General features: G+C 53.3%; 2 protein-coding genes and 1 long non-coding RNA gene across 4 annotated transcripts in view; 2 read left to right on the top strand and 1 right to left on the bottom strand.

The window, feature by feature from the left end:
• SIX3 (SIX homeobox 3) overlaps nucleotides 1-23101 on the top strand; it is a 96140-nt gene that overhangs the window by 58522 nt on the left and 14517 nt on the right. The window lies entirely within an intron of this gene.
• On the bottom strand, nucleotides 2514-6626 carry SIX2 (SIX homeobox 2). The gene is made up of 2 exons (XM_060607208.3): nucleotides 5951-6626; nucleotides 2514-3798 (listed from the first exon to the last, which is right to left on the bottom strand). Exons 1-2 carry the CDS (start codon nucleotides 6508-6510, stop codon nucleotides 3468-3470), a joined length of 891 nt encoding a protein of 296 aa, XP_060463191.1. The 5' UTR covers nucleotides 6511-6626; the 3' UTR covers nucleotides 2514-3467.
• LOC144615916 (uncharacterized) lies at nucleotides 11048-15015 on the top strand. The gene is made up of 3 exons (XR_013554629.2): nucleotides 11048-11178; nucleotides 11524-11618; nucleotides 14647-15015. It is a non-coding gene; the product is annotated as an uncharacterized LOC144615916 (long non-coding RNA).

Below are 23101 nucleotides of genomic sequence, written 5' to 3'. Positions count from 1 at the left end.
TTAGGGTCGCTTGAGTAAAACTCTTGGCTTCCGGAGGCCTCGGGGGAAGGGGTGACAAGCCATTAGGAACCGTGTTTGGTGGATGCCTAACAGAGAAGCGGTTATATTCATCTGGCATTATCTGTGCAAAAGTTATATGTCCAGTGTGCACTCTGGTGGGGGCTGCAGCCTCTCACTGGGTCTAGTGGAGTGTGGAATGGACGGCTGGCTTGTTAGAGGTTTTATGCAGTGGGTGAGTAGCTGCTCCGGTTTATTTTCAGAACTTCTGCATAGTTTCCCGTTTAAGTAAATATTTTCGGGGTTAGCTTTCCAAGGGGGAGGGAAAGAGGGAAGTTATAACGGGGCTATGCTGGAATAAAGCTCCAGGACAGGCATGCTGCCTCCTACCGGCCAGGGAGAGCTCCCGGCAAACCCCAGGGATCCCACTTGGGGCTGGAGAGAAGGTGCGGCAGGTGGGATCCCTGACCCTCTGCCCCCTCTGGCCAAGATCATCGCTTTCGTTGGGAGACAGCCACTGAGACCTTCAAAGCAAGCTGTGCTGCAAGGCGGTTCCCCAGGCCCAGTGGACGAGGACTGGCTGCTGGCAGGGGCACCAGTTGTGAGTGTGGGTTTGCATGCTACTGGGGAGAAACACCGTGTATATTTGCATTTATGTGTGTGAGTTCATGTAAGTGGGAGAGACTCTTTTGTGTACGTGTCTCACATGCCCGGGGCAGGAGAGTGTTCCGGTTTTGCCCAAGCACACATGTTTGTGTGGATGGAGAGTGTGTGTGTTTGCTTCTCTGTGTGTGTGAACACATGTATGACAGGGTCAGTGTGTTTCCCAGTGTGGCAACTGTTTGAAAGGGTGTGTGTTTCTGGTGCCATCAGCGGCACCTGGCACATAACAGGCTTTCAATCTGAGTGAATCGAACAATGAGTGTGTATGTTGGTGTCCTTGTGAAAGTTTGTATAAAGCCTGTTTTCCTGGGAGTGTAAGTCTGGAAAATAGGAGGCAGGTAGGGGTGATGTGGCCTCCAGGGGCTACGGTGTTTTCTCCCTTCCCAGAAGTAAGAGGGGGGTGGATGGCTGGTGGGTCAGCTCTGCTGGCTCAAGGTGGCTTCTCAGGTGGCTTGAACGGCTCTGGTCCCCAAGGCTATAGCTGCCTCTACACTCCACCAGTCAGCGAAGGTCAGGCCGCTGGGGCCCTTATAGGCACAGATCAGGGCCAGAGGGGACCTGAGTTGTCCCCTAGAGCAGAGCCTCCAGGAGAGGCTGAAGGATCTGCCAGGGCTAGAGTTCCTCTTGGGGTTCGGGGCTGGGCCCCGCAAAGCAGTCTTAGCCTGCTGGCAATTCTTTTGACTCCAGGCCCGCACAGGGCAAAGGCCAAGGTGTAGCCTCCGCACGCACCCAGTGAGCCTGCCCAGATGTCCGCGTCTGCGCGAGTCTCGGCTGGGAAGGAATCCTCCGTACTTAGAAAATCCGCGAGAAAGGGTCCTTGAGCGCTCATTTCATCAGAAAGGAAAGTCCCCAGAGAGGTCGCCACACTCTAGGATCTCGTCGTCGGAAGAGCGCCTTATTCCCTGTTTCCCTTGGGGTCCGGGTGGCGGGGTCTGGTAGCGGAGGAGGAACGTGTTCGGTAATCACAGCCGCCCCGACTTGAGACGGAAAAGCCACACCTGCCTCCTGGAGGAGTCCTGCACGCTTCGGATCTGCCTGGATAGGCTTAGACGGGTCGCTTAATTTGGGGGGAGAGGTGGGACTGGATCCCCAAGAAGGGAGAGGGTGCTGCAGGTTAATTTACCGCTACCGAGGCACGTACTACTGTGCACGGCGCAGAGGCGCCCCCTTGGTCTCACCGGCCAAGCCCTGGCGCCCCCTTGCTCCGATGTAGAACATGCGCCCGTGGGCCGGCCTCCCCGAGTCTCCTCGGGCCTCCCTTCTCCCCTATCCTTTCATCGCCTTTTCCAAACGACAGATTTCTAAGCGTGGAGACCTTTGCTCCACGTCCACACGCACGACGTGGGCTTTGCGGCTGGCTCAGCGGCTGCCCTTGGGGCCAGGGAATCTGCCCAGGGCGTCCCACCAGGTTCTGGGCACTGTGACTACCACTAAGGAAGGAAACCTCCGTGGCCTGATTTGTTCCCCAGCGTTGGCGTCTCCAAACACACCAACAACGCGCTGTTCGGCAAACAGCTTCTCTTTTCTTACTCCCATCCCCAACATGAAGAAAAAGGAGGGTGAGGGCCCTGCTCCGCTGGCGGAAGGAGAAGAGACCCCGAGAGGAGCAGGCCACCCCCTCCCCGCTTTTACAGGGAGCCTTCCAGACCAGAGGAGGGACAGTGATCTTTGGGGGCGGGGGACGCGGGTTTCAGTTTTCAGTCCCTTCACCTGAGGGCTGATACACATCGTGTATGTGGGAAGGCGGCTCCCGGTTCCTGGGGCTCATGGGACACCGCTGCCCAGAGCGGTCCCCCCAGGGTGTCGAGTCCCTGTAGGGAAATCAGACACTGCTGCACTCCCGGCTCGTGGGCCTCATGGTATAGATCCATATATATATTTATGATTTCTAATTTTATTATAAAATAAAAGCAGAAATATTTCCCGAAGAACATTCACATGAGGGCGTAACAGGGAGACGGCAAGTCCGCGGCTCGGGAGGCTCACTCTGCCAGGGGCACTGTGGCCACAGTCCGGGAGGAAGAGGGGAGAGGGTGGCGGGCCTCATGGGGAGGGGGAGGGAGAGAGAGAGAGAGAGAGAGAGAGAGGCAAGCGGCAAGGGCGCGTGCAGAGGCCTCCGCGCCGTGGTCCTTTCTCTTTCACTTAAGTTACTAGGCGCACAGCGGACACCTGCGACACGCCGAACCCCGCGGAGGGCCTCCGGAGAAGGCCGGGTTCTTCTGCTCTTCCCCCTCCTACTTCCAGGCCAGGGCAGTGGGGGAGGAGGGCGCAAACAGACGTCCAGGCAGGAGGAGAGAGGCTGAGGGATACGGACCCAGGGGCCAGGAGTGCGAGAGGCTGGCGAGAGGAGAACCGGAAAAACGGAGAAAAAAAGAAACGGAAACTTAGCGAGAATTGACAAGCCAGAAATATAGAGAGAGGGGCAGGGAAAGGGGGAAAGGACCAGAGAGAGGGAAGGAAAAGGACCTGGAAATAAGAGCAGGGAAGGGAAGGGAAGGGAAGAGCAAGGAAGCCGTGAGAAGGTAGGGAGAGAGTGTGAGCATGGTGTATAATTTATTCCCTTCCCTGGTTCAAGCCCAGGTCCCAGGCCTCCAAACGACCTCCGAGGCAACTTGTTGAAAATAAATCCCGGACAAAGGCCAAACCAAAGAGCCATCCACCCTGCCTGGGCCGGCGGTTCTGCCCGCTCAGCGCGCGGGTCTTTCGGTACCCGGTGGGGCCCGCCGGCCGCAGGGCGCCCTCTGACACCGTCTCTCAGGTCCCCGGCGCCAAGCCGGCGAGGCGAGCACGTCGAGGCAGGTGGGGCTCTAGGACCCCAGGTCCACGAGGTTGGCCGACATGGGGTTGAGGATGGAGTCCTGCAGGCCATGGTGGTGCTGCAGCGGGTCCGCGCCGCCTCCGCCCGGCACGGGCACCGGCACCGCGCTGGGGCCCGGAGGGTGGCCCAGGCTGTGCAGGGACGGCAGCCCGGGGGGCGGCGGCGGGCTGAGCAGCAGCGCGGGGCTGGACGACGAGTGGTCTGGCGTCCCCGACGGCGTTTTCTCGTCCTCCGAGCTGCCTAGCACCGACTTGCCGCTGCCGTTCAGCGTCGCAGCCAGCGGGTTGTGGCTGTTGGAGTTGGCGTTCTCGCTGTTCTCCCTGCAAGTGCAGGAGCAAAGCAGCCGGGTCAGGGGGGAAACCGAGGCCGCTCTGCGCCGTGTCACCCGGAGCCAGAGCCGCCAGGCGCTGCCTGCGGGTGTTTTCGGTTTCTATCATTTTCCCCGCCTGGCCTGCGGCTTTCGTTCTTTCGGCCAGTTCTCTTAATCTCTCAAAACCCGATTTCTCTCTAGTCCTTTCCTCTATCGTCTCTATCTCCCCACCTCTCCTGTTCTTAACCTCTTGAATATCTTCTCTGCTCTCTGTAGGTTCTGACCACCACCCCCCATCACTGAGTTGCTAACAATTTTTTTCCCCCAGAGGAGAGGGGTCCCAGGAGCAGAGCTCAGGGGGGTTGGGGGAGAGGGGAACAAGGAGATGCCCGATTTTCAGAGTCTTGGCTCCTGGAGCCAAGGTTTGCTGGGTAGAAGGGGGGCCAGGAGAATGAGGGACCCGAGATCCTAGGCTGAGGGCCCCCATTTGAAGTTAGGAATCTCACAGGCCTTCACCTCCCATTGCTTTTCTCTGCTTGAGGGAAATCTGGTTGAGGGTCAGGTTCCTGGAGCTAAGGGTCCTTTCTTTCTAGCTCCACACTGGGAGGTCTTGTGAGGGCTGTCCTTGCTGGACCTAAGGACAAGGCCCTAAGGATGTAGGACTCCGTTTCCCTGGTGGCACAGTGCAAACTTCAGCTGGGAGACTGGAAGCTTGGGGCCTGGGGCGCAGCCCTTGGGAAAAGAATGGAAGGAATTGCTAATCCTGGCCTAGACTTGTCCACCATACAGAAACTGAAGGATTCTGCAACCGTTACCTGGGGCCTGGCCTCAGAACCCAGTTCTTCAGGAGTCTGGATGCATGCCAGGCTGGATAGAGGGGGACCCCGGCAGGGAGCACCCACCTTCTGCTCTGCCTTTGACTGACAGCCCCAACCAGATTTGGAGACTTGAAATCTTGGGTAGATTCTCTCTTCACTGGCTTCCCAAAACCTTTTCTTTCTGTTTTCCTGGAAGGGAACTTCCCACAGGGCTGGCAGCTGAGAACTTGCAACTGTGGATACGCCAACCTCATTGTCTGGGAGGCCACGGTCAGCCTGAAGCCCCCCCATCCACTTCCAGATATTTGGTTCCACTGTTTAGCATCACTGTCCCCCCCCCCCCCCCAGTCACTTACTCTGGGCTGTGCACACCCTGCACCACCGACCCCAGGTGTCTTACCCGGCTACACGCAGGCTGGATTTTTGTGCCCACAATCGGTTTCTCTCCCGTTTCCCTCACCATATTTGGGGTTCAGAGGAGCCATGGACTGGCGGCCACAAGGGCCTAATGGTCAACTGTTAGGCTAGTTCAGGAAGTCCTGGTTTCCTTGAGGACAAGCAACTCTCAGCCCTTCTGTTGCTCTCAGTTCACCCCAGACCTACCGACCTACCACGCAAAGACGGTAGGGCCTGTGGGGAGAGGACCGAAGAGACTGGCAGGCCAGCGAAGGGCTGCTGGGTCCAACAAGGCAGGAAAAGGGGCACGCGTTTCTCTTCTGCTCTCCTACAGCGGACACTTCCGTCCTTCTCCTCTTGCTTCTTTATACGCGGCATAAAACAGTCTCCCTATCAACTTCCATATCCAGACAAGTAATATTCTTGCCCAGGCCCCTGCACATCCAGGTCACACCAGGAAAGTATCACTCCCAGTCCTGACCCCTAATCACACTTTGGCCTAGAGCTGAGTAAGACCAACAGGAAGTTCAGGGAAGTCCTGGTAAATTCGCACAGGCAGCCCTAACGAAATCTGCAACTCTGAAAGTCCCGACTAGACCCCTCTGGCCTTCCGAAGACCACCAGGCCCTGCCTGCTGTGCTCCCCCTTTCACGGGGTCCAGGTCCACCGTCTTGCCTTGCCCCCCAAGTTCGCTGCTTCTCCACTCTGTTCACAAGCGACCAGGGAGTTAGTTGACAACTTTCCCGATCGCTTTGCCCGCTTTGGACAAAGTTCTGACCTCCTGGTCTCCCGGAAGACCTGAGCGCTGGCGGGGTCAGACAAGGCTGCGGCTGGGCCGTGGCAGGGACCGGACACCCGGTTTAGGCCTCTCCTGGGGGCGAGCACACGCCCTGCGACCCCCTCCCTCGAGCCCCGGGGAGCCGGCGCCGAAGTTCTACTTACTCGTACCTTTCTTTGGCCTCGGCTGCCCGGTCGCGCTGCCGCCGGTTCTTAAACCAGTTGCTGACCTGCGTGGTGGTGAGGCCCGTGGCCTCCGCCAGCTCGCGCTTCTCGCGCGGTGAGGGGTAGGGGTTATGCGCGTACCACTCGCGCAGCACGCTGCGACTCTTTTCCTTGAAGCAGTAGCTGGTCTCCTCGCCGTCCCAGATGGAGCGCGGCAGCGGAAACTTGCGGCGCACGCGGTATTTGCCCACAGCGCCCAGGGGCCGGCCGCGCAGCTTCTCCGCCTCGATGTAGTGCGCTTTGAGCCACAGCTGCTGCAGCTTGGCGTGGTTGTGCGGCGAGAACTGGTGGCTCTCCAGGATCTTGTAGAGCTCCCGGAAGTTGCCGCGGTGGAAGGCCACCACCGCCTTGGCTTTGAGCACGCTTTCATTCTTGTGGAGGTGCTCGCAGGCGGGCAGCGACCACAGGAAGCGGCCCAGCCGCTCGATGTTGCCGCCCTGCTGCAGCACCTCGCACACGCACGCCACTTGCTCCTGCGTGAAGCCGAAGGTGGGCAGCATGGACATGGTGCCGGCTGTGCCCCCGCCCGCCCGCGCGCGCCCTCACCGCGCTGCGCCGTCCCGCATGGGCGCCTCCCCGCCGGGCCGTCCGGGGCCGAGAGGCGGGCGGGGCGGGCCCCCTGGCCCCGCGCTGGCTCCCGGCGAACTCCCAGTCACTGCAGTACGTCCTCGCGCCCGCCGCGGCTCCCGCGCTCCTCTGCGCCCCGGCCGCCTGCGCGCCTCGCCCGCGCCCTCGTCCAAGCCCGGGGGCCGCCCGGGGCGCCGCTCCGCATGCTCCGCGCCCGCCCGCCGCTCCCTCGCTCGTTTCTCGCTCGCTCTCCCTCCCGTCTAGCTCGCTCGCTGCTTTTTTAATAATATTATTCTAAGCGGGCATGAGGCGCGGCGGCCCGCGCCCTGATTGGTCTGGTTATCTGACCCGGGGCCTGCCCGCGCCAGACAATAGTCGGAGTCAAATTATTCGCCATGGAGACGCTGTCAGTCACTGGTAACCCGAGCCCCGGCGGGTCGGGCGGCTCCCCCCGACCGGCTCCGCTGACAGATCGCCCGGCTCCGCGCAAAGCGGAGGGCGGCCCGAGACGGGATCGGGAGGCGCTCCAAGAACCTGGGAGGCGGAGAGGACCGGGCAGAGGCCGGCGGCGGTGGTGATTGACGGGGCGGACGCCCAAAGAGCTAGGGAGGGGACCGACGCGGGGGGGGGGGGGGGGGCGGAGTGGAGACGCGCTGAGAAGAAAAGGGGAGGAACCGGGTGGGGAGGGAAGAGGGGAGAGGAGAAGGCGGGGGACTGTTTAAGAGGGTGCCGGGAGGAAGGGGAGGAAGGGGGTGGAGGGTACCTCGAGGGGGAAGAAATTTTGAGCAGCTTTCACGAGGCCCTACCGGCTACCCTACCCCCACTCCGGGTCTTCAGCGTCCTCCCGGGGCCGCAGTGTTGGGGATAGATTCTGCCCAGGATCGGGCCAGTAGGATGGGAGAGTTTGGACGTGCTTGGGCGCCTCTCAAAGATTTGGCTTTTCCTGCGGACAGCGCCCCGCCCCCATCCTAGGAACTCCGGACTTGGGCGGTCTTCGAGGGAAAGGGGGAGGGAGTAGGAGACAGAAGTGGAGAAGATTTGGCAGTGGCCGCAGGCGGACGCCTGAGAATCAACTTCTTGGAGGATCCCGCCTTCCCTCTCTCTCTCCTAACCCGGCCGGCTGCCCCGAGGTCGGTACCGCCCCAGCTCGGCGCTCTCTGCTCTTCGCCAGGCGGGGACTCACACTTAACCCCACGGGTCCCACGGCCCCACGGGAAGCGCCAGGCACTAACATGGGGCCTCTACGGAAATTGACTCCTATCTGCAGCTCGGGCAGTCGGCCCACGGGAAGGCGAGGGCAAGGAGTCTAGGCCGATCGTGGCGCTAACCCCGTGGGTGGTCGGGGAAGCCGGAGTGGGAGTAAGACCCACCCCTTCTCCGGCCTCTGAGCTCAGACTCGGCTCCGGGCACTTCCAGCCTGGGAACCAGATCACTGAGCTCCGGAATAAGGGTGATAAAAGGGGGATCCTGTTTTTTTTGTGTGTGTGCGTCTTTGCAAGGGCGCGTGTGGGAACACGTGGTGCTGGTTCTCTGGGAGGAGGGCAAGGGGAGTAGGTGGAGGATCTGGGGTAGAAGGGGGGCGGTGTTGCTGCTGTTCCTACGGTTTTGAAAAAGCCCGGGGCTTAGCTTCTTCCCGGACTGGTCCTTTCCACTTCCGTTTCCCTTCTTTGCTCTGAGCTGTTGGAGGCTGGAGTCAACCCTGCTCCCAGTTCCAGGACCCAAGCCAGTACCGAGCCTGGGCTCTGCCCTCAGCTTGGAACTGTGGGACTGGTGTCTAGGCCACATCTCTTTTCCTTCCCACCCTTTTACATTTTCTCTGCAGTTTGTGTTAGGAGCACCGGATGGGAGACGGTAGAACCCTGGGTTCAAGTTTTTGCTTTGCTTGGTGTCTATGAGAAAAGCTTGTGTTTATTTCTGTAAGTGTTCATTTCCTTAGCAAGATTTCCAAAAGTTTCCTCCTGCTCTAGTATTCTAGAAGTCTTCTGGGGGAGTTGCAGACATGAAAAAGTGGAACCCTGGGACTCGCCCTAAGGCCTGTTTTTGGAGGCCTCTCCCGCCTCCTCCTGTGTGTGTTGAGACCAGGGCTGTCAAAGTAGGTTCCAAGCCAGTGCCAGGGACAGTTCCCTGCAGAAATCCAGGTGGCATCTTCAGAGGCTGTGTCTGTTGTCTGGGAGGGGGCCTGCTGCATCCAGGCCACCCTATGCGGAGTCCTGCGTGCTGCCACACAAGGTTCACGCAAGAGTCGGTCTCAGAGGACTCTGGGAGACTTGGGGGAAATATTTACCCCTGGCCTCACTAACGTTCAGAGTCTACCTTGCTGACCCCCAAGAATGGGCAACCTACTCTTTCTAAGACCTCATCTTCAGCCACAAGGTTAATGACAGCAGGCTGGTCCCAGCTCTCACCATGGCCATCCTACCTCTTGGCAAGGACAGGCTGGGGCTGTGGGGGAGCACCATGGTCTGGTGCCAGTGAGTGGGACTGGACAGTAAGTTCCTGGTGTAAGACTTTGGACCAGTTTATGGTCTGCTCTACCTCACCTTCTCCCACTCTTAGATGGGGCTTGCATGATCTTTCACATCCCCGCTGATTCTGAGCTGGGGGGCGGGTCTGAGAATCTTAACTTTGAAAAAGCGGGTAACCTTAGCATCCTCAGCCGCAGCTTCCACTATGAATGTCCCCCTCCCTGGACTCTTGGGAGCTTCAAGACTGAACTTTCTCCAGGACTGGGTCCTGCCGTGTTCAGCTAAGGCAGATTTTCTGGAACTTCAGACTCACTGTTCTTTCCAGCTTTGCCCTCTTTGGGGCCTCTGGCTGCCAAACCCAAGAGTCACCCCTGCCAAGAGAACAGATGCCGACCTGGATAATATCATGCGTGCCATGTAAAAAGCCATCACAGAGCAAGCACAGAAAACCTGGAACACCATCACCCAATGTATGGGTGTGTGTCCATATGCCACCAACTCTCCCCTTCCTCCCATGTTTGTAGAAACCCAGTTCTCACAGGTCTGAGCTAGAACCTCTTGCCGGCAGGGACAGCTGAGGGCCTGCCCTAAAAGGGTTCCAAGCTTAGCTGGACTCTCTTCACAATCTGAAGGCCCTTCTTGTCCAGCCCCCTCCCTGGAAGGCTTTGCTACAGGACAGAGCACGGGGGAGCTGACTGGGGGAGGATTTGCCAGCCTGACCTTAAGGCAATCCTAGCCCCCGGTGCCAGTGCTCAAAGCAGCTGCTGGAGAAGCCTTGGGTCTAACCTATCCCAATCTACCCAATCCCATATTCTTTCTTTCCCTGAGACATGCTGGGGAGGCCTGCATTTGCCATCTCTTCAAGCACAAATAGGAGAAGCTCCATGGCTGGGAAGGAGAAAACTTTAGCAGACACGTGGAAATTTGGGACTCACTGAAATGTCTCCTTTGACCTCCAAAGTGTGCTGGCAGTCCCCTGGGATGGGACTGTCTGGAAGGCAGCAGCACAGGTGGATGGGTGTGCTCCAATGAGCTCACTCTGACAGAATGCCTTTGCCCCTGACTCTTGGTCAGGGACAGTCTGGGGCCTTTATGTCTGGAGTTGGGCTGGAAGCTCCCCAGCACAAAGCCCTTGGGCCCCCACAGATGACCCAGCCCAGGGCCAGTACATTACCCACTAGCAGAACTTTTGGGAAAGGGAGAAAGCAGCCGCACCAGCCCCCAAAGGGCTTCTCTGACTTTGGGTTGAGGCCAATTTGGAAAGAAGAGGGTGATCTAAGGAGCAGCTGCTTGTAGGCTATTTCCACCAGCAGAGGAGGGGACGGTGGTGGTGGTGGTGGGGGGTGCTCCATGCAAAACCAGAAGACCAGAAGCTTTTTTTTGTTTTGTTTTTAATCTTTATTTATTTATTTTTTTTTTCCAGGCTTTAAAGGCTGCAGGAATCCCCTGGGCAGAGTTTGGCCCTGGCCCTGCCGCCTCAGGCCCTCCCCGCAGCTCGCACCGGGTTGGGTTCTGGGGCGTCGCCTCCCCGGGGTGGCTGGGGGGACTGTAGCGGGCGTCCGCAATCCCAGAGCCCGCTGTTCCCGCAGCAAACTCGCTGAGAGACCCGGCCTCTGGCTCGGGCCTCGGAGGCCAGTTTCGTTGAAAGCGGGCTAGCGGAGCAGGGCTGGTGTGCGCTGAGACTCCGGGCGCCTCCCCGCCGCCGCAGCCGCCGGGCCCTTCGCCCCGTCAGGCTGCGTGGCTGCCTCGCGGACCCGAGGGGGTATTGGCAAAACCCAGCACCCCATGGCGGTCTGTGTTGCCCAGCGTTTGGGGGCAGTCAAGGCGCAGGCATTCCGCTCAGGTGAATCTCCATTTCAGAAAGTGGTCCCCACGGCGCCCCCAGCCAGGGCAAGGTTTCGGGCACTGGGATCCCGGCCGCAGCCGTCCCGTAACGACGCGACTCCGGGCGTCGCCGGCGCCGCACATGCCTGCACGGTCACAAAGGCTGGGGTAGCACCGTCCTTCTCTGGGGCTTTTGCTCAGGACCCACGGGGCAGTCTAGAGGGCCCTCCGGAGACAACGGGTTGGAGGTCGCACGGGCTCACAGGGGCTCTTGTTCAAACGAAAGAGCGAGAACTAGGGCTCGGGGCCGGTTTGGAGGTCGGTAAACCGGTGACTCGGCCCGCGGAGGCGCCGGGACCGAGCGGGGACCAAGCGGGACCCGAGGCGGGTACCCAGGCCAGGGGCGCTGCCCGCGGCCCGACGACGCCCGGCCCTGCTGTCCCCGCCCGCGGTCACGGCTCAGTGCTGGGGTCCCTTCCTGCCCGCGCCACGCTCCCTCCCGGGCTGGCAGGGGACGCCGGGCCCCTTTGCCTGGGGAGAGGTTGGGGCGCGGGCACGGCGGGCCGGGCATCCGGGGGAGGCGGTCAGACTCTCGGCTTTGGGTTCAGGAAGCCGCCTGAATCCGCCGCCCGGTTTTTCTTTTTGGTATTTTTCTTTTCGTAGGAGCCTCAGAGGTCCTTTTCGTCCCTAAACGTGCCTTCGGCAGGGTCTGCCCGCGAGCGCCCCCAAGCGGCAGGTCTCAGAGTCCAGGTCGTTGGGTGAGTCGCAGTTCCCCCCAGGCCTCTAGTGGACCAGCCAGAGGGCGCCGGGAAGGCCCGCTGGTTCCTCCCTACCCACTTCCCCCACCACTAACCGGACGTTTGCGCTGCCAGAGAGGCCACTAGAAGTGGGGCGCGCTCCCTCGGAGGCGCACTAGGTTGCCATGGTCTGATCACACCATCCTTGGGGCACAGATACCAGCTTTTCACCCTTTTATCCCATCGCCCCCTCCCGGAGAATCTGGATCTGCCTTGCACACCGTGGGCGCCTGGGGAATGTTTGAATGGACGGCAGAATGACCAGTGGGATTTGACTGACAGCAGCAACTGCGAAGTACCAGGCCAATAGGAAAATGGCCCCTTTCCTCCCCCTCTCTCCCGGTCTTCCCTCCTAGCTCTCCTCTTCTTCGTAGGGGAAGTCTCAGCGTTGTGTCGGCTTCCTCCAACCAGAAGCACTGGGTGTTGGAGTCCCCTTAGAGCTGCATAGAAGCTGCAGACTAAACGCGCTGCTCTTAGAAATTCTGAGTGTTATCTGACTGCCTATGGCGTTACCAGGTTCCCTTGGGTTGCAGGAAAGAAAGTTTTCAACGCAGAGTTAGTCTAATTTTTCTGGGGCTGCTGTCTTTAGTTGCATTTCCTTAGTTACTTTACAAAAATCCTCTGTAGGCAACGTGTAGATCAGGTTTCCTATAAGAAGTGACTTTTTTTTTTTTTTCCTTCTTCTTCTTTCCATTACCTGTGAGAAATTCTATCCGGGAGTAGGGATTCCTGGCTTGGCACTACTCTCTCCTGCAGTATCTATTTTTATTAGCATTAATTACAATGCATCAGTCCCGCTCATCAGTGATAGCCCCTCCCCCTGGCTGGTGCCTGCTCTTGGCTCTCCTGATTTGGGTAGCACCTGAGCAAGAGGGCACTCTCACCCAGCCATTGAAAGCAGTCACACACCGTTTTCCATCAAGTTCTGCATTTCTTGAAAGGGAACCTGAAAAAAGTCAGATTGTTCTTAACTTGGAAATCCAATACTTTATTTTGTTGTCTCTGTGAATTAAGGCTAAAATCCAGGGGCTGTTTCTTATAGAAGAATGTGTGCTAATTAATTTATGCACAGTGCTGTGCAAATGCTCTGCTAAAGTAGGTAGAAACAAGATACAGCCCTGCTGGGGAGGGCACATAGCTTAGGACAACCTGTGCGCGAGGCTGCTGCAGAGGGACCAGGTCAATGTCAGCCTCAAATAGATGTCCTCTGGTAGCACTGTGGCATTCGGGTTTGTGATGACAGGTGTGGTGGGCCCTTTGGCAGTTGCCGTCTCTGTTCCAATCATTCTAGTATAGTTGCACTGTTAGTAAATGCTCACATTTGGGGAAAGCAGGGTGAGTAGGGCAGTGGGCACAGGCTTTGTCATCAGACAGGCCTGAGCCCTTGGTCCAGACCCACCACCTCAGTAAATTACTCAATCTTGGAGCCTATTTTGCTCATTTGTAAAATGAGAATAATGACCCGGTGCTTGGCACACAGTAAGCATTCAACAAATTCTTGTTGAATTGAATACAGTTGCATTTGGGATTAGGGATAAAGTTAATGCAACCTCTGGTTCCCAATAACCCTATAAAATGGGTATTATCAGCATTTACAGAGGAGGAGACAGGCTCAGAGGTTAAACAACTCGACCAATGCAGCCATGCGGCTGGTAAAAAAAAGCCTCTGAAGTTTCAGTCCTTGATGCCAAAACCCATACTATAAACCATAAGCCTTACTGCCCTTAGTTCCTCTATAATAGCAAGATAATAGGATAATAATAATAGGAAGAATTTGCTGAATGGCTATTATATGCCGGGCACTGTGGTATCTCACATAATCTCATGATTCTTCCATGCACCAGGCCCACCTACAGCTCCATTTTACAGGTGGTGACCCTGAGGCTCTGAGAGGTTAAGTACAAGTCCAGCAGCTATGGAAAACCTGAGTTCTTTCCTCCCGCCATTTGGCTTTGACCCACTTCACTGGGGCAGCTTTACCAGTAAGCTCTCCCCACCTACCCCCAGTCCTTTCCACTCCAAGTTCCACTCCCTGGGCACTTCCAGCTCCCAGTGGTTGAGAGTTCATTGCAGGTGTCAGGAAGACGGCTCTAGGTTCTAGGAAAAGCCATCTCTGCCCTCCTGAGGTTTCAACCACCGGACCCTGGGGCTCGTGAGCTTCGGTCTTTGTGAGCCCCTGCCGGGCAGGAGCCCACTGTGACCAGGGCAGGCCGTACAGCAGCCGTGGTCCCAAGCTGGTAAAGTCTGGATGGATTCATGGCCCCATTATGCCTGGGGTGAACTTAGGGGGACTCAGAGAATTAAAATATCTTAGTCAAGGTACTTTGAGGTACAAATCACAGAAATCCACTCGGACTAATAGAATAAACAAAAGAATAAATTTATTGTAAGGATTCAGGGGTAGCACATGGATTCAAGGGCAGGGAACCCCATTGTCCTTAATAGGGATGGAACCAGAAACTGGACAGTAGTTAGAAATCAAGGCTTTTCCTCCCTCCCGATGGCAGAGTCATCTCTCCTCCGCTCCCATCTGAGCATCCTTGTTTTCTCTCTGAAGAGAAGCTTTCCCTGTTGCTACTCCTTTTAATACTTCCCTCGTTTTTCATTGAGTCCCTCGTTCAGCCACTCGGGAGGCACTCTGAAATCTCTGCCCACCGACCCCCCCCCCTTCAGAACTCAGGGGATAGAGGGAGGGAGAGGGAAAGGACAGGAGGAGAAGAAGAGGAAGACAGAAGGATGGAGGGGGGTGGAGAATCTTAGGCTCATCTTTGGTCAGGTGATTCCCACTCCAGTTGGTGATGTTGCGTGGGGGAGGGCGGGGAGGGACTGTATGGCCCAGTGCCTGATCTGCAGAGACTGTGAGTCCAGACATGGAAGAATGAGGTGATGGGTGGGCTACTATTCTAGTCTTCTATGGAATGTGGAGGCTTGGTGCCCGGCACATAAAAGGCACTAAACAAATATTGTTTCCTTTCTCCCCACTCCCCAGTGTGATGCCTTTTCTAACCCTTCTATCAAGAATCAGCCAGAGCCACCAATTTAGAGCACAGATATGATTGTGCCACTCCGTGTTTACATTCCTCTAATGGCACCTGTTAACCTCAGGATGAAATTTAGACGCTTTAGCATGGTTTCTGAGGTCCTTTGTCATGGGACTTTGCGCATATATCCAGCTGCCCACTGCTTCCTCCCGGCTTCAGCCATCCCGAGTGATCTCCATGGGCTCTTCCACTCCGGTCATACATATTCATCACCACCCACTTATTCCTTTACGGGAGAAGCCTATGTCCCTGCCTCATTGGCCCTGGGCTTGGCCACATGACAGGGTCGACTAATAAATGCGAGTGGATGAACAGAAGCTTTTAGAGACATTGTACGTTGCTACCAGGACTCTTTCTTCTTTTGCTCTCATGCCCCCAGACAGGTGTCACTCCAGCTTGTGTTACAGGATGAAAGAGAAGATGGAGCGGAGCCCCAGCTCAAAGCACAGTCACAGCTGGCCTGCAGCCTGCATTTAATATGAGCGAGAAATAATGTGCGTGGCTGTAAACCTCTGAGATTTGGGGGTTGTTTGTCACTGCAGCAAAGCTGAGGGGTATCTTTCCCTCCTGTGGATCTTTGTATGTGCTGTTGCCTCTCCCTGGAAACCTCTCCCTCATTCCCACACCCCTTATTTTTCAGGACTCAGATGAGATGTTACTTTCTCTGGAAAACTTTCCTGACACTCTTCCTCCCCCAGGTTGGGGCTGCGGCCCTGTTCCAGTCCCCACGTCACCTTCCTATACTCATTCCCACCATTACACCATCTCATGGTACCATAACCCCTTGATTTCTTTTTTTTTTTTTAATTTTTTTAACGTTTATTTATTTTTGAGACAGAGAGGGACAGAGCATGAATAGGGGATGGGCAGAGAGAGAGAGAGGGAGACACAGAATCTGAAACAGCCTCCAGGCTCTGAGCTGTCAGCACAGAGCCCGATGCGGGGCTTGAACTCACGGACCGTGAGATCATGACCTGAGCCGAAGTCGGACGCTTAACCAACTGAGCCACCCAGGCACCCCTCTTTTTTTTTTTTGATTTTTATTTGGATTCAAGTTAGTTAACATACAGTGTAGTATTGGCTTTAGGAGTAGAATCCAGTGATTCCTCACTTACATATAACACCCAGTGCTCATCCTGACAAGTGCCCTCCTTAATGCCCATCCCCCGTTTAGCTCATGCCCCCACCCACCCACCGCCCCTCCAGCAACCCTCAGTTTGTCCCCTGTATTGAAGAGTTTCTTATGGTTTGCCTCCCTCTCTGTTTTTATCTTATTTTATTTTTCCTTCCCTTCCCCTATGTTCATCTGTTTTGTTTCTTAAATTCCACATGAGTGAAATTATATGGTATTTGTCTTTCTCTGACTGACTTATTCACTTAGCCTAATACACTCTAGTTTCATCCACGTGGTCGCAAATGGCAAGATTTTATTCTTTTTCATCACCGGGTGGTATTCCATTGTATATACATAACGCATCTTCTTAATCCGTTCATCAGTCAATGGATATTTGGGATCTTTTCATACTTTGGCTATTGTTGATAGTGCTGCTACAAACATTGGGGTGTCTACATCCCTTCGAAACAGCATACCTGTATCCCTTGGATAAATATCTAGTAGTGCAATTGTGGGCCATAGGGTAGTTCTATTTTTAATTTTTTGAGGAACCTCCATACTGTTTTCCAGAGTGGCTCATCAGTTTGCATTCCCACCAGCAGTGCAAAAGAGATCCTCTCTGCATCTTCGCCAAAATCTGTTGTTGCCTCAGTTGTTAATGTCAGCCATTCTGGCAGGTGTGAGGTGGTATCTCATTGTGGTTTTGATTTGTATCTCCCTGATGATGAGGGATGTTGAGCATTTTTTCATGTGTCGGTTGGCCATCTGGATGTCTTCTTTGGAAAAGTGGCTATTCATGTCTTTTGCCCATTTCTTCACTGGATTATTTGTTTCTGAGATGTTGAGTCTGAGAAGTTCTTTATAGATTTTGGATACTAGCCATGTAAAAGATATGTCGTTTGCAAATATCTTCTCCCATCCCATTAGTTGCCTTTTAGTTTTGCTGATTGTTTCCTTCACTGTACAGAAGCTTTTTATCTTGATGAGGTCCCAATAGTTCATTTTTGCTTTTGTGTCCCTTGCCTCTGGAGACATGTCTAGTAAGAAGTTGCTGTGGCCGAGGTCGAAGAGGTTGCTGCCTGTGTTTTCCTCTAGGATTTTGATGGTTTCCTGTCTCACATTTAGGTCTTTCATCCATTTTGATTTTGTGTGTGTGTGTGTGTGTGTGTGTGTGTGTGTGTGTGTACGGTGTAAAAAAGTAGTCCAGATTCATTCTTCTGCATGTCTCTGTCCAGTTTTCTCAATACCATTTGCTGAAGAGGCTGTCTTTTTTTCCGTTGGATGTTTTTTCCAGCTTTGTCAAAGATTAGTTGGCCATACATTTGTGGGTCCGTTTTTGGGTTCTCTATTCTGTTGCATTGATCTATGTGTCTGTTTTTGTGCCAGTAACATGCTGCCTGATGATTACAGCTTTCTAATACAGCTTGAAGTCCAGAATTGTGAAACCTCGAGCTTTGGTTTTCTTTTTCAGTATTACCCTGGCTAGTTGGAGTCTTTTCTGGTTCCATACAAATTTTAGAATTGTTTGTTCTAGCTCTGTGAAGAATGCTGGTGCTATTTTGGTAGGGATTGCACTGAATCTGTAGATTACCTTGGGTGGTATCGACATTTTAACAATATTTGTTCTTCCAATCCATAAGCATGGAATATTCTTCCATTTCTTTGTGTCTTCTTCAATTTCTTTCATTAGCGATCTATAGTTTTCAACATAGAGATCTTTTACCTTTTTGGTTAGGTTTATTCCTGGGTATCTCATGGTTTTTGGTGCAATTGTAAATGGTATCGATTCCTTGATTTCTTTTTCTGTTGCTTCATTGTTGGTGTATTGAAATGCAACAGATTTCTGCATGTTGATTTTATATCTTGCGACTCTGCTGAATTCATGTTTCAGTTCTAGCAATTTTTTGGTGGAGTTTTTTTTTTTTTTTTTTTTTTTGGTTTTCCACATAGAGTATCATGTCATCGGCGAACAGTGAAAGTTTGACTTTTTCCTTGCCAATTTGTATGGATTTTATTTCTTTTTGTTGTCTGATTGCTGAGACTAGGACTCCTGGTACTATGTTGAACAACAGAGGTGAGAGTGGATATCCCTGTAGTGTTCCTGACCTTAGGAGAAAAACTCAGTTTTTCCTCATTGAGGATGATATTAGCTGTGGGTCTTTCATATATGGCCTTTGTGATGTTGAAGTATGTTCCTTCTATCCCTGCTTTCTTGATAACCCCTTTACATCTTACCTATCAGTCTGTGAGCTTCTTGAAAGCAGGGACTGGGTCCTCTGGTTCGGTTAGCAGATGGTAAGTTCTCAAAAAAATATTTGTTGAAAAGGGATGATGGCAGTAGTATGAGTAATTTACCTTTGTGTGGCAGATTTGATTTTCTAAAGAATGCAACAACAATATCTCAATCCCATGTACCCTTCTTTTACTGTGTCTTTGATAGTCTTCTTGTTGAGGTGTGTGTGTGTGTGTGTGTGTGTGTGTATGAAGAGGGTGGTGGTCTATGTTTCTTCCCCTTAAATCTGTAATAGGCTTGTAATAATGGCAGAAATGACATCATATGACTTCTGAGGCTAGGTCGGGAAAGGCAATACAGCTTTTGCCCTATTCTCTTGGGACACTAGTTCTTGGAACAAGCCACCAAGCTGTAAGGAAGCCCTGTTGAGAGGCCCCTGTGGAAAAGAGCTGAGTCCTCCCCCACTCCCCTGCCCCAGATCTGGCTAAGCTCCAAGCAGCAACCAGCACTCATTTGCCAACATGCCAGTGCACCATCTTGAAAGTGGATCTTCCAACTCTAGTCAAATTGTCCCGGCTGATACACAAGGAGCAGAGATGAGCCATCCCTGCCAAGCCCTGTCCCAGTCGCAGATTCATGAGTAAAATAAATGATTGCTGTTGTTTTAAGCCACTAAGTTTTGGAGTGATTGCTACACAGCAATTGATAATTGATCATTTGGCTTTCCTCTTAGCAATCCAATTTTCTCTTGGATCTGAATACCTGTCCTAAACCCCAGCCTCCCTGCCTTGGCCCTTAATATCTGCGTTCTCACCTTAAGGGGGGCAGGCAGACACTGTTCCCACATCCACAGCCACTGGCTGGAGTAACTCTGATAGATCTTAGCCTCTGGAACTCTGAGCTGCCCTCTATCTGGCTTTGGATAGTACTTTCCCCAATTCCTGCCACCCCCTAGACTAGAGCTCCTCGGCTCACATAGTCGTGGGGAATCCATCCTAAGTGCCCCAGTACCCACTGTACCGCAGACATTGCCTACATGCTGTCCACCATAGGCCACAACCCAGCTGGGACAATTCCCCACCCTTAAGGGAGCTGTATTCTTTTCCCTGGTCCATGCCATGGTGGCTCAAGGCTTCCTTGGGACTGCCTAAATTAGGACAATATTTCATTCTTCTTCTGCAAATGGGTTCATATGAACAGCTGCCTCATGAGGTTATTGTGAAGGCTAAATGTAACTCTATCCATGAACCATTTGGTAAACTCTCAGTGTTGTTACAAGTTTGTTCGTCCAGAATTAATGCTGCCTGAGAGGAGCTTGCAAAATGGATGTAAGGGCTATAGTTGCAAACAAATGTTTCTGAGTCATCCTCTCCTCCATTTCTGCCACACCCTCCTTTTTTAATATCTAGCCTATCATGTACAGCATCCCAAAGACCCTTCACCCTGTCCCAGCAGGTGGCTGGAAATAAATGCTGGATCCCCCACGAGAGCCGGCATGATCTGGGTTTTTGAAAGTGCTCCTTTGAGCTTCTGACCACATAGGACTCACTATTTTAGAGTCCATAAGCTGAACTTTCTCCACATTTAATCCATGTTGGCCAAAGTCAATATCCAGACCCTGGGAGTATTTGAAAACCCAGACATCATGGGGTGTTGCCCATCACACGCATACCCCCCGCCCCACACACAGACATATGCACACACCCAGGGAGGTACATAGGGCAAGAAATCACATACTGTTGAGTATATATTCCCAGCCATACCGGGCACATTGACCGAGCATTGACCCCGGAAGTTCAGGTTCTTCTCTGAGTGGGTCTGCGATGAGCTATGAACACAATCGTCTCCACCTATGGCTGTGACACTCAAGCCTCCTCTTCCTTCATACTTCTGGCATTTGATAAATACTTACAGAGGCCTATGAGGACACTTGATTCTCAGCAGATTGCACTACCAGCAAACACATTCCTCCTCAAAGGACGTGCACTCACTACATAAGGCATACAATAAAAATATATCGTTTTCAGCAATAAGTTAGCACTAAAGAGTGAACAAAAATAGTCTAACATGGATGCAAGGTGTGATACGGGTGGGTAAGGGTTCCTTGTCTTAAGCTGAGACTGTTGCAAAGAGGAGGAGGGCTGGAGCCAGAGCCGGGACGAGGGCAGACCCGGGGAAAAGGCCCCATGAAGAGATTGGCACAGATGAAGAACAGATTCAGACCGTGAAATCCATGAGCATTTCATAAAACGAGATTTCCTCATGGGGAAGTCTTAAATTAAGCCCACAAGATTATTGAGTGATCCATTTTGGAGTCTTAGAAAGACTTTAATTTAGGGTCTTGTTCCAAGGGTATGTGGAGACACACACATGCACACACACACACACACACACACACACGGAAACAAACAGGAATGTATACACACACATATATAAATAAATGTATATATAGGCAAATACCTGTCCCCACACATACACATGAGGATACACACAAAGACCTGTGTACTTATATTCATAGGGAATGATGAATACACACATTTGTACTCACATGAGAAAATTACTCCTGAAGTCATGGGGGCCATTTCACCCTCAATGGGTTGGTGAATATACCTCTGGGTCATCCCAAGCCCGTTCTCCCCATGAGTTTAGTCATAACTTTGGGGTTTAGGGGAAGGAGACTCATCTGGTAAGGGGTAGAAGCTAAAACTAAGAAAATGTAAATACATTCAATTACTGAGGTTTTCTCCTTCTGAATAACAGGTGTGCTTCTCATTGGGAAAATTCGGATGCTCAACGTGTTACAGACTTTGTGGCTATTTGGGATGTGGCTGGGGATAGGGCTGTTCTTAAGGAATCTGTAGTTTCTACTAGATTTTTTTTTCCAGCTCGTATTTAATCTGAGACATTGACAATACTGATGATGCCCACCAGCAATTCAACTCAATTCGATCTCATCCCATTCTGGTCAATGAAACAAATATACTTATTTTCCCAAAGTATCAGTCTAAGGTGTATTTAAGGCACTTCTACCCTATGTCTGACTCTGTGCCAGGCTGTATTGGGGGAAGAAGAGAGGAGGACACCATTCTGTCATCTAGGAGTTAATGGGCTAGTTGGGCAACAGAACCAAGCTGTGTAAAGCTATGGAAAACAAAACAAAATGGGGCACATAGGTTGAGAGGGAGGAAATATTGTGTGTCCGGGGGGCAAGGAAGCCTCCTTTGAAAAGGTGGTCTTGACGTGGGGTTTGTACAACAGGGAGAATTAGGATAGAGGGCAAGACATCAGCGAGACAGAATGAGGTCTGGCTGAGCCTTCCTTACCTGCCTTAGCTGTGCTTGCGAAGGCCTCCGAGGCTTTGTGTTTAGCATCTCTCCCTCCAGCTCCCCCAGGTGAGACAGTGAGATTTCTGGGAAAAGCCAAAATATGTAGGAATATTCAGAATCCACCAATGCCCATTGATTCCGGCCCCCTCTGGTGACAGCCACGGGTGGCAAATGAAGTCTTATTGCAGACAAGGGACTGGTATTTGCAGAGTAGTCTGAAAACCCTGCTAATCTGAAGAGCAGTGATTCCTACTTACAGGGCTCTGAGATCCCATTGGAAATGGTGAGGAAAGTCCTCTTCCCAATAAAGTGCTCATCTGTACACGCACACAAAAAGTGGCATTCTACCGCAGGAACTCACAAACGCCAGCCCCCAGCCCTGCACCTCCCACCCCTGGGTCTGTGGTGTGGGCAGCTGGAAGGCAGCTGGGGCACGGCCAAACACTGGAGGCCTGGTGCTTCCTTGGAGTTTCTAGCACCCTTTTGGGGTCATGGACTGAGCCTTTCTCGCGGTTCTTGAGTTCAAACCCCACGTAGGGCTCTGTGCTGACGGTGCAGAGTCCTCTTGGAATTCTCTCTCTCTCCCTTTGCCCCTCTCCCACTCTCTCTCTCAAAATAAGCAAATACACTTAAAAAAATTAACCAGTTGAGTAATTTCTCCCTTCCAACCCTTGCCCATCCTTGAACATGGAAATGGCCCAGAATCCCACAGGTGCCTTGCTCCAGCAGGAGCTCAAAACCAGGTTTTTGTTCATTTGTAAATAGCAGCTGTCCTTCATTGCATGTTTACTATGTGCTAACACTGAGCAAGGGGCTTTAGAATCAGGATCTCACTGATTTTCCCGACAACTCCCCAGTGTGGATACTATTTTTAGGCCCATCTTATAGATGGTAAAGTGGGTACTCCGTGGTGCACAGAGGTTGAATGACTAAAGTGGCAGAGGAAGGAGTTGAATTGAGGTCTGCTGGCAAAGTCTGAGCCTGTAACTACTATCCTGTCTTGCTCCTCTGAGCAATATGACTGTTCAGTTAATGTTGAGTACATTGGGCACGATTTGGCAGGGGCAAAGCGGGGCAGGGGGTCCTGAAGACTGCCCAGGTGCCAGGTGGGCTAATAGGCGCCTGTGCGACCGAGCGCTGCTCCCAAGCCGGGACCCTCCGCCCCCTCCAGACCGGCCCTGGGGGGCAACCTGAGCTGGGATGCGAGGACAAGCCCGTGCAATAACACCTCACCGGTGTTTTATTTCAGCCATGGCGGGGGCAGGAGTGAAACCGCCTCACTGAAATAATTGGCTCATTCTCAAATGGAGATTCATTTCCGACTGCCCCCTCCCGCGTCTCCCGGGCTGGCTGGTGTCAGAGGGAGGATATTTTCATAAGGATGAACTGTTCTTGAACGTTTCCTGCCACTGCACAGGTCTCCCGTTAGCAGGCGCAGGGTCTGTTATCTAACACCTCTCTGCTTCCAAATATATATTCATGAAAATAAAGCCCCTCTATGAAAAGCCCCGAACTTTCAGGAGTGAGCTGGACAGGGACGCGGGCATAGTGTGTTATCCGTGCCTCGCCCACGGTGGGAGCCCAGAAGTATTTGATTCAATTCAGCACATGCTTTCTTCAGTGTCTCCAAGTGAGCTCGGTCCTAGGTCTGGGATAGGAGGACGTCAGGCTTTTGCCTATGAGGCCACCTTTAAGTAGTCAGTCACTCAGTGACAGTGCTGCCTAAGGAG

Source organism: Panthera onca, chromosome A3, assembly GCF_046562875.1.
Source record: "Panthera onca isolate mPanOnc1 chromosome A3, mPanOnc1 haplotype 2, whole genome shotgun sequence".
NCBI classification, from domain to species: Eukaryota; Metazoa; Chordata; class Mammalia; order Carnivora; family Felidae; genus Panthera; species Panthera onca.
This window is presented reverse-complemented; position numbering and strand designations above follow the sequence as displayed.

Excerpts from the sequence above, each read along its gene's own strand:
- SIX2 (XM_060607208.3), bottom strand. The coding sequence starts at position 6,510 with ATGTCCATGCTGCCCACCTTCGGCTTCACGCAGGAGCAAGTGGCGTGC. Across the intron at positions 3,799-5,950 it reads GCAGCCGAGGCCAAAGAAAG|GGAGAACAGCGAGAACGCCA; the intron begins GTACGAGTAAGT and ends CTGCACTTGCAG.